Source organism: Malus domestica, chromosome 02, assembly GCF_042453785.1.
Source record: "Malus domestica chromosome 02, GDT2T_hap1".
In the NCBI taxonomy this organism is placed as follows: Eukaryota; Viridiplantae; Streptophyta; class Magnoliopsida; order Rosales; family Rosaceae; genus Malus; species Malus domestica.
In genome coordinates, this window is record NC_091662.1 from 33626679 (window position 1) to 33637715 (window position 11037).

An 11037-nucleotide genomic window follows, 5' to 3' on the forward strand; every position below is an offset into this window, starting at 1 on the left:
TTTAGCTTGTAACATGACGTATAATTTTTCTTCTTAATTTTGGAATGTTCCTTAGTCCTATTGAAGTGAAGACCCCTATAGTTTTATTTACAAATTTGATGATTGTATTATTAAAAAAGTTGTCTAAATACCTTTTTGCACAATGGAATTTTTTTTTTCTTATAGTAAGGCCTACTTTGAAGAGAGATCCATTCCATAAATTTTCAAAGGCACAAGGTTTAACCAAAGCCTAAGAGGGGGTGTGGAAATAGTTTTCAACCAAGAATAGACGCACCTCGATTATAACCTCATTATCTCAAGGCAGACCTTGTCGTTCTTTGCATCACTAGACCACCATGGAAACGCCGAACAAGCTATCCAAGATTAAGGTTGTGAGGATGTTGATCGTCTCAATGTTAATGGTGATGTCCTAGAAGTCGTTGCCAATGTGCCAAGCCGTTACCAAAGGTGATCTCGATCCAAATTCAATTCGGTGAAGGGTGTCGAAGTGTGTAAAGATGGGTGTATTGAGATTTTTTTAGATAATAAAGAGCAAGGGAGGTAGAGAAATGTGGAATGAGATCGGAGGTGATTTTAGGATTGGGTTTGTGGGTTGACAATTTTTTTTTATTTTTTTAAATTTAATTAGACTCGTGTGACCCATTTATGTGTCACATCAGCACATAACAAAATTTTTGACAGAATTGTGACGAAATGACTATTGATTTGAGACACTTACTTGTGGGATTACATTGATTAATTTTCGGTTTTGGGAACCATTTTGGTGTCGCGGGTCAATTTCAGGAACCTTTTTGATATTGTTGGTCAATTTCAAGGACCATTTGTGAGAAAAAAAAAAAAAAAGACTTATAGACCCATTTATGTTCCACATCAGCACTTAACAGAATTTTTTAAAGAATTGTGATGGAATAACCACATTGATTTGTGATACCTATTTTCAGGGACTTCATTGATTGATTTTCGATTTCAGGGACCATCTTGATGGTGAAGGTCAAATTCAGGCACCATTTGTGATAAAAACTCAATAATAAAAGCCTTAAAAGTATTTTCCTGGACTGACAAGTAAGCGAGCTACCAAAGTACAAATTTGCTGTAAAGTTTTTCCTAATTTTATTGGATAATGATGCTTAAGATTGTTGGATTAAAAGTCTGAACCATCTTCAGTTCCACTGGCTTCAGACCCATGATCACCACTTTCATTTGCTTAGGACTCAATCACTTGATCCACTAGCTTTAGGCTCATCTCTTTATGCACCACCTTCATAATCGTCATCTTATCTTGTTTCTTCTTCTACTTTTGGTTCCCTCGATACGAAGACATGATCAAACTTGAATTTCTCAGCATCTTCGGCATACAAATGGCATACAACACAACTTTCCACCTTCATATAGGAAGCAGAAGCAGGTCATCCTTCAGAAACCACCAGGCAGAAGTCAATAGAGGCCTCTTTGGCAAGTTTGTAAACATCAGGGGAGCAGTTTTTTCCTACATCTTCACTTCTAAAGGCCTCATTCCACACATGAATGTGATGTTCGTGGCCGCTGCTTGGTATAAAGATTTCAGAAGTGAACAGTTCATGGCTTTCACCCGTGAATTTTTTCAATGAAATTAGCTCTTACCCTTAAGTCACACTGCGGCTTTGAAGCCTAGAAACAACAGTTGAGAGTGCGAAACCCAATAAACTTGCTTGAAACCAATCTGGACGAAGCTTGATGTTAACTGAAGATCCCTCACTTTGGTAACTGAACCAATTTGGAATTTCTTTTCCCAGGCATCCAACGTTAATCTAAGGCCAAAGTAGGTACTCAGTAGTTACCACTCGCATAATTCTAATCTGTGCTTCATCCATTATGTTGCTGCTCGCATTATTATCCAATTTTGGGCAATTAGTAAAAAGTTTGCAAAAATGACCATGTTAAACCCAACCTTATGTGAGTGCTGTCCTTGAATTTGATACCGTCTTCAACGAATTGCAGCCTTGAGCTTTAACATTACATAGCACTGGGAGCTCTGGTAAAGATTGAAGCCACTTGCAGCAGACAATGTTGAGTTTAAACAACCGAGAAGCTTGTTTGATGCTTGCAGGTATGCTCGTAATCTTGGTTCCAGACAGAGATAAAGATCGCAAGGTTGAGCAAACGAGACTATCAGGGATTTCCAATATACCGCTGTACTTGAGATCTAGTACTTCTAAGGAGAGAAAACCCACAGAGCTGGAAGGCAATTTTTCAAGTTGCCGACAGTTAGAAAAGTAGAGACATTTAAGATTGGTTAAACTGTAGATACTTGTTGGGACATCGTTAAGGTTCTTGCAGTCGCTAAGGTCTAAAGTTTGAAGCCTAATTAGATTTTCAATAGACGAAGGAAGCATTTCGACAGCTGTCCCTTGCAAAATAAGAGACACCAAATGTTCCAATGGCTCCGAGATCTCTGGGAAGTTTTCAAGTTTAAAGCAGCAAGAGAGATCGAGTTTCTTGAGATATTTCAACTTACAAATGCTCTCTGGGATACTTGAAAGCCTTCTGCAAACTTGTAGTTGAATTATTTGGAGATGAGGGAGAAACTCGATTGATGAGTGTAGCTCTTCAACCGCTGTTCCACTTAAATTTAAGGACTTCAAATGTTGCATTGGCTCCAAGATCTCTGGGAAGTTTTCAAGTTTAGTGCACCAAGAGAGATCAAGTTTCTTGAGATATTTCAACTTACAAATGCTCTTTGTGATACTTGAAAGCCTTTTGCAACCTTGTAGTTGAATGCTTTTGAGAGCAGGGAGAAACTCGATTGATGAGCGTAGCTCTTGAATCGCTGTTCCACTTAAATTTAAGGACTCCAAATGTTTCATTGGCTCCAAGATCTCTGGGAAGTTTTCAAGTTCAGAGCACTTAGAGAGATTGAGTTCCTTGAGATATTTCAACTTACAAATGTTGGTTGGTAGACTCACAAGTCTCTTGAAGCCAACCAATGATAATTTACTTATATCCCTGGGAAGCTCAGAAAACTCGCCAAGAGATGTGCAGCTCGCAATACCCAAAACATTAGAGACTTTCAGCTCACAGCTTGGAAGTTTCTCAAGGTTTTTGCAACGACTTATATTCAAGTAAGAAATATTTTCGTTAGACCAAACTGATTCAGGCAACTCCTTTATACCACTTCCTTCTAAATTTAAGTATTTAATATTTGCTGGCATCATTGGAAGATACTTGAGTCTGTTGCAGTATGTAAGATCAAGATGAGTAAGCTTGTCCAGATGTTGAAAATACCAAGGAATTTCAACCAAACTTTTACAGCCACCGAGATTTATGTGCACAATTTTTAGACTCCCAGAGAGATTTGGAACTTCAGTTAGATACTCAGAGTAATGCAGATCGATAACTTCTAAGTTCACAAGTATCTGCAACAAATTAAATAAAAATATCAAGAATTAATATACTTTCTACGCTTGTTTTTATACAAGAATAAAGGCATATAATTAGGTTTGACAAAATTTTAAGCGACCTATTAACCCGACCTGAAACAACACAAAATTAAAAGGTTTGGGGTCGACACGTTAACAAATCAGGTCATTATTGGGTAACCCGATAAGCACCTCTTAAGATAACCCGTTACACGATATAAAAAAAATATTAATTAATAATTTTAAACAGCTAAAAAAGTGTATGTTAAAATATATTTATGTGGCAATGTGATGTGTGCAAACTCTATGATATAATACCTGGTCTTCTTTCCAAAGCTTCTTAACTTTGCTATTGGGCATGTGAAGCTCAACTAGATTTTCAGGAGAAAAGTTTGGCGGCAAAAATTCCAGTGGATATCCCCACCAGTAAAGATAACGAAGAGAATCAGGAAGGTCTAGAGAAGGGTCTCTGCGGTAGATGCCAAATCCTTGAGACTCCACAATTAGCAATCTTAGGTTGGACATCACTTTGAAGTCTGCACGTTTCAATGGTTGCTTTTTAATCTTAAACCAATTAACGAATATGGCTTGAACAATTGGAGCTTCCTGACAATATGGACAAAGTTTAAATGTGAATATATATTTATAGATATTTCCAACCCGTTAAAATGTAATGCACATTTTGAAAAAAGAATTCTACAAAGTTATAGGATAATTTAAGAGTATTTGCGAAGGTAATGATGTACAAGTGTCTAGTGAAATATCCAAGATAATTATATCCTCCTCTACTTGTCTTAAAAAACAAATATGTGTTCATATTCCAATGACTTCCTAACACAGTAGTAAAATTCATTTTTTAAGAATCTGGTTTTACTTTGTTGTGTTATCATCTAAAGTTCACTATTTGTTTTTCCTTAAAAAAAAAAAATAATTTGAATGCATTTGGCACTTACTGTGTTACTCTTCAGTACATGATATACATCCTCATCAGCGAACAACCTATTCCGTTTACTGGGATCTTCAATACATTGTTCTTGAACCACTGCTCTTCCCATTTCTTGTAGCAAATCATGCATCTGTATGGTTTTCCATGTAGGATGATGAAGTGATATGAGAGACTTGTCAACGAGAACTCTAATTCCAGCCGCCACAAAGCGTCCATGGATAGCTAACATTTTTATTACCTCATTGACATCCTTCCCATTATGAAAACATGCTATATCCAAAAATATCTCCTTCTCATATCTTCCCAGTCCATCGTAACTTAGTCTTAACACACTCTGGATATTTTCATTGGGAAATTCTTTCAATTTGTCCAATTCATATTCCCAGTCTTCTTTGCTCTTGCAATTTAGGAATGAGGACCCCAAAAGTATAAGAGCTAAAGGAACGCCTCCGGCATAAGACACCGTCTTTTTTACCAACTCCTTATAATCTGTTCTAGGAGTACTGTTATTCTTGAAAGCACGCGAACAAAAGAGCTGAAAAGCATTATCCCATTTTAATCCCCCAACCTTGTAGATCTTACCCTCTTCAACAGTTTGCCTAAGTATTCTCCTATCTCTACTTGTGATAATGATTCTACTTCCAGTGCCATACTGTAGATGCTCGGACGCTAGACGTTCCATTTGCATTGAATTACTCACATCATCAAGAACAATGAGGACCTTTGTACGGCTGAGCTTTTCTCGAACAAAAGTTGATCCTATGGATAGACCATTTTCCTTTAATATCTCACTGAGAAGTTCTTTTTGCAAGTGTGCTAGCCCATCTTTTTGTTCTCTCTCCCTAACATTTCTAAGAAAACAACAAGCTTCAAATTTAGAATGGAGTCTGTGAAACACAGTTTCAGCAAGGGTGGTCTTGCCAATACCACCCATGCCCCAAATACCAACAGTGATGCAAGCGTCAGGTGAATGAATGCCTAATAGTGATTCAATATGCTTGATCTGGCTTTCAATTCCAACAAAGCCCTTTAAATCGCAGGATGATTCGTGACACAATTTGGTCCAAATATGATCGACAACTTTCTGAATTAGATCTGCCTCCGTCCTGGCATATAGATATATATGATTAGGTAGAAAAGCAATAGTTAGTCTTAAATACGCTTTACCAAAACTTGTCACACGTTTAAAGAAAATTTATAATTTTATACAAGTTAAAGAATGAGATAGTTACCCGGATTTGTTTGAATAATCAAACCCAGATATATTGGCTACAGTCGTCAAAGCATCCCTCCACTTGTGCATCTTATCGATATTGTCCTTAAAACGTTTTTCAAGTTGAGCAAATGCATCCGCATAAGTTCCGTGTTGTTTTCGTACATCAGATGGATTGATGTTGTAGAATACGGGTATAACCATCTGGCCATATCTTTCCTTGCACTTGAGTATATGCACAATTTCATCCAAACACCATGTGGAAGAATAGTTTTGTGAGAAAATGATAACCGAAATCGTGGATTTCTCGATTGCCTCTAGAAGGGCAGGTCCGATTTCTTCTCCTCTCTGAAGTCTGTAATCTATGTAGGTTTCAATTTTCTTCTGAAGTAAGGCAGCATGAAGATGGCTCGTAATACCAAGGCGAGTGTCCTCACCTCTGAAACTGATAAACACATCATACTTTTCCCGACGAGGGGGAATATTAGCTTCAATACCACCATCATTATCATCTTCACCAGCAGCAGCAGCTGCTGATGATGATGGAGAAGAAAATGTTAACGATCTGCAGCACAGATGCAAGATAGTCATGATACACTCCATCTGTTTCCTGTGTTTCACTCAAGGAACTAACAATGGACCTGTAGGAATAAAAAAAGGAGAAAGAAGTTAGTGCTTGATAATATATCGAAGAGAGAGAATGGGATATTGGAGATGAATGAGATTTTATCAATTTGCAATTGGGAGAGGATCCAATCAAGCAAATTAAGACATTTTTTTTTTTGAGAAGATCAAGCAAATTAAGACATTGAGAGGTAGAAATTGGGATTCAAGCAAGAGAGAAGAGAGGAGAGAGCAGTTGCCTCAAGAGAGTTGGATCAGATTTTAGTTCAGCAATTGTACTAGTTGACTTGACTTGATTCGACAACATACACAAAGTTAACGAAAATTTTTGGGCTCTCTCTCTCTCTTTCAACAAAACAATGGTGGAAATCAGTATCCCAATTGAACATGCAAAGTGGGCTGATATGAATTTGATTCGTACTCAGTTCAATTACTCGATCCAAAACATTGAGCAAAAAGCATCCAACCACCAAATTGAAGATCGAATAAACACAATCATATCTTGACCTAAATCAGCAGAGAAAACACGGACTGGAAATTGAGAGAGGATAGAGAAGAAAACCTCCTGGCCGGCGTCGGCCCTGGCGAGCTTGAAGGTAAATCGAATGCGGCCAGAGCAGGATCTTCCTCGGAGGTTTTCACTAGTTGGAGCTCTCTGCAGCGGCAATTTGGTTTTTGTTTTGCAGCTGCTGTGGCTGATGATCGAGTTGGCCAAATTGAGGAGCCGAAGATATGAGTTGTCAGTCGGAGATGAAGGACGCGAGAGATGTGGTATTAGCAGTCCCATGTTTTGCGGGGGGACTAGCTAAGATCCTTTAGCGAAGTCGGTAGTCGGAGCGAGTGAGAGCTAAGCCCATTAAATTTAAAACTAGTCCCTTCCAACAACAAACATGCAACTTCATTGGTTTTTAATCCAATCCAGTCCAATAAGGATGCGTTTGTTGCACCGGACTATCTCGGACTGGACTAATTTCAGGGACTAAGCTGGACTGGCTTAGAATAGACTAAGCTAGACTAATTTAGTGAAGCGTTTGGTGCAGTGTCGGACTAAAAACCAGGATAATGAAAAATAGTGAAATTACAAATTTTAACGATAGAATTACATCCAACTCAACTGCAAAATGCCCACAGTCAAATCAAATGATAATTACATTAAACTCAACAACAATTGCTTGGAAACGAAAGAAAATATTGAGTTTTTGTGCATTGTAGCATTGCAATTTGCAAAAACAAACAACGCTTTCCTACAACTTATGAATTTAGAATCAGTACATCAAACTTTCTCACTTTTTGGTCTAAAATCCCTTTAAGCCTCTATAATTGAGAAATCTATAAACATTCAGCAACCCAAAATTGTTAAAAACTCAAACTTATCAGACCACAAATTTGGAGGAAGAAAATTTTGATTTCTTCTTCACAGCCTCCCAAAATCCATGAATAATACCATATTCATTCATCCTAATGTTAACATACAATTGTAACATCACTATCTGACTTTGCTAAATTTGATAGAGAGACATCCTTTGCACTTTGAGCGTAGCTTTCAATACAAAATAATTGAATTTTACAACTCCTGTTTAATGATTTCATCCAAAGAATTAAGTTACAACAATTGAATCAAACAACGACTACGATACAACATGAACGATACATTCATGGCACAACTAACACAGCAATTACCCCAAAGAAGCAACTCCAAGAATTGTGCTTCTTTGTACACTTACTGACGATGTTGATTGAAACATCACCAATGCTACTGCTTTTCTCTAACTTGGTGTATTAGTATAGTTTGCAGACTTTGCACGTCTAGCGGGGAAAACAGAAGAATATTGACAGAACCTGCATTTCCATCCCTCATCCTTAGGAGTGTAACTTGTTTCTCGCTCTCTTAACCAGAACTCAAGACAACCCTGTATTTGATTCTTGACCCAATCAGAGTCGTATGCAAACTCATCTTCACCAAGTAACGAATGATCTTTCTGTAACTCATATCTGACTCAAAAATAGTCATATCAGTATCTTCCCAAAAGTTATTGTGACCAAGCAAATGTAAAAGATCTCGTGTATAAATTTTATACTCACCTCAATAGCAGCTGGTCATGTGTAGAGGGCAGCATGCTACATGTGTTTCTGTAGTATCTCACTATGTCATCAAGGGTCTGCACAACCAAGAGAAATTGTTTACCTATACAAATTACTAATAAACAAAACAAATTTTGTTTATGAAACAAATTTTTCACCTATGTCATCAGTGGTAATTATCTGAAAAATCTATGTCACACAATTTTGTTTATGAACTAATAAACAAAACAATTACTAAAAAAAAGCATCCTTAATATCAAGTGATTGGTTTTTGAAGCAAGTATAGTGATAATGGGAACATCAAACAATAGAAAACCCCGAAAATCCTAATTCCCTAGACTAAATGTATCAAATAATTCAATGGAGAGACTTTACCTCTGCTGGGAACCTTGAGTTAGCAGCCATCTCTGTGATTTCTTCATATAAGATACCATGAGGATTTAAGGAAAAAAAGTGAAAAATTTCTTTGATGGGAATTTATCAGCAACTAAATCATCCCAAATGTACTTGTAGCACATTAATTGAAGCCTGCCATAATAGAGTGTGACTTCATTCTGGTGCATTTCCTCATCAATGGCAACTTGGCAACAAAAAATCAGCCCAAAACAGAAGCTAATAAAGGTGCATACCTTCCATTTCTTCGTTGTGGTTCAACAGTAAGTGTATCTTTCACACGAGTCCTTGTGTCAACTAATATTGGGTTTCGGTTTGTTTCTGTAACAGGCATTCGAATCTCATCAATCACGCCCATCATCCATACCCCTTTTGCAAAACCTATTATGATATCATAAGAAAATATAGCCAATTATTGAAGGAAAGGAGGTTAAGGAGATCAATGCTCCGATATCATCAATTCTAAACAGAGAATTGGCTGTAAGAATAAAGCCAAAGAAAGAGTGTGCCTATCTGACGTACCTATATATAAAGGTAGGATGTTTTTCTAAGACTTTCTCAATCATGTTTCATTTTCAGTACTGATGTTTCAGGTATCTAGAGCAGTGTCTCATTAGGTCCCAAAAACTACATCGGATCACCATCAGCAACCAGTTGTGCTTATTTCATATTATTTCAATCAAATACATGACAAGCTTCAGTTAAAGGGCACCATAATCTTACAATCCAGGATTCATGCTTACATCCAACCCATACAAAATTTCCAAACAAAGGAACAGAGCTGCAAGCTTAATCCAGATATCACTCCTTACGGATGATATTGATAACCAATTAACTACTTTATGGAACAATAATGATCCATATGATCCATTTATTAATTGATTATAATGCTAAATAAGCCCTTAGAACGCCTCTATCTAACTCATTATGACAAAATTCCCCCCAAAGATAAATTAGTAAATAAAAAGATAAACCTTGGACCTCGCATAGATTGATAGATACAATATCAAGTAGCTCTATGCAGGAGGTTAAAAGCCACCTAAACAATGTATCAGGAGTCAAAGATTGAATCAAGAGACACAGATGAATTAACTTACAGTGGCAGCAAATGGAATTTGCAATTTCACAGAAGCAGAAATCAAATCCGTACAACTACATCATAAAATACCCAGAAGCATAAATCATTGAAGAACAAGCAATTTCAAAGCATAAGACCAACCCAGATTTCACAAAATCAAAGCAATCCAGATTTCACATAATCAAAACAACAAATGGAATTTGTAAATGACGAGTGAGAGAGAGACTGGCGATTTCTTAGGCTGCTCGAGCGAGCGAGCGAGCGTGGCCGATGTAGTAAGTCGAGCGATCAGGACGATCTAGACGAGCATGACGAGTAGGGCGAGCAGGACGAACACGAAGAGCGAGCGAGCAGGAGGACGACGATGGTCTTAGCTAGTCCGCTCGTATTTGGGAGGTCTCGCTTGGACCACTTAATGAAGGAGTTAGTGAAAGCGAGTCCCACTTAATACCATTAAACTTAGTCCTGCCAGCCAACAAACAGAGGATTACACTAAAAACTAGTCCAGTCCAGTCCAGTCCAGGTTAGTGAAGCCAAACAAACGTGCCCTAAATTTAAACCTAGTCCCTTCCAACAACAAACATGCAACTTCATTGGTTTTTAATCCAATCCAGTCCAATGAGACTTAATCATGTCAAACAAACGCACCTTTATAGTACTCCGAGCACGAACTTTACAAGAAAATATCCAAAAGGATGATGAAAATAAAGTGGAAACGAATAAGAAAGGCAAATTAAAGGCACATCATCATCGGTCCATAATTTTTATTTAAGTTGACAAATGACTAGTGCATGGTAGTGGCAAACACACTGTAGCCAATAGGCCCCTTCCCGGCCTTACGCGCATTATGTAAAATAGAAAAAACTATAATAAAGAGTATTCCTCAAATCAATATATTTAGAAGTTATATGATCACATATGTATTCTTTTTGTATCATATTTTATCAATTCTAAAATTATTGAGCACTCGTCAATTTTATACTTTGAAGACTTAAAAGAATAGTTCACAACTTTGCTAAGGTGGCCCTGCTGATAATGTTTTGTATGTGGCCCAGATGAGAATCGATCCAAACGTAGGTTTGATGAAACAAGGCTCAGTTGCAAGGAAAGGTTTAGCTGTGTTTTGTTCATGGGCAAGGAGCTGTTTTTGTACAAAATTTTCAAAGGTGACTCAATATTTTGGTCCCTCGGTAACTTGACAAAATAAAGGCACATGCTTCAGTAATCTTTCTCGATTAGGGACTTGAGGGACTCCCAGTACTGCTACTACACTTTGGTGCTCGAAAGTTTTGTGAATACTAAATAA

The 11037-nt window shown here is 37.4% G+C and overlaps 2 protein-coding genes across 6 annotated transcripts; both read right to left on the reverse strand.

The window, feature by feature from the left end:
• Positions 1 to 985: 985 nt before the first annotated feature.
• On the reverse strand, positions 986 to 7032 carry LOC103411075 (disease resistance protein RUN1-like). Of its 2 annotated transcripts, none has more exons than XM_029095719.2 (5): positions 6741 to 7032; positions 5574 to 6195; positions 4349 to 5447; positions 3714 to 4001; positions 986 to 3392 (listed from the first exon to the last, which is right to left on the reverse strand). In XM_029095719.2, the coding sequence occupies exons 2-5, from the start codon at positions 6155 to 6157 to the stop codon at positions 1929 to 1931; spliced, it is 3435 nt and encodes a 1144-aa protein (XP_028951552.1). In that variant the 5' UTR covers positions 6158 to 6195; positions 6741 to 7032; the 3' UTR covers positions 986 to 1928. The 2 variants fall into 2 exon arrangements, with proteins under 2 accessions (XP_028951552.1, XP_070673972.1); XM_070817871.1 differs by having other exon boundaries at positions 3714 to 3997; positions 4345 to 5447; positions 6741 to 6933.
• Positions 7033 to 7700: 668 nt separating this feature from the next.
• LOC114821985 (exonuclease V, chloroplastic-like) lies at positions 7701 to 10156 on the reverse strand. Of its 4 annotated transcripts, XM_070817869.1 has the most exons (6): positions 9958 to 10156; positions 9751 to 9805; positions 8890 to 9034; positions 8636 to 8788; positions 8261 to 8337; positions 7701 to 8170 (listed from the first exon to the last, which is right to left on the reverse strand). In XM_070817869.1, the coding sequence occupies exons 4-6, from the start codon at positions 8663 to 8665 to the stop codon at positions 7945 to 7947; spliced, it is 333 nt and encodes a 110-aa protein (XP_070673970.1). In that variant the 5' UTR covers positions 8666 to 8788; positions 8890 to 9034; positions 9751 to 9805; positions 9958 to 10156; the 3' UTR covers positions 7701 to 7944. The 4 variants fall into 4 exon arrangements, with proteins under 4 accessions (XP_070673970.1, XP_028951561.1, XP_070673969.1 ...); XM_029095728.2 differs by lacking the exon at positions 9751 to 9805; XM_070817868.1 differs by having other exon boundaries at positions 9176 to 10156.
• Between the last annotated feature and the right edge of the window lie 881 nt (positions 10157 to 11037).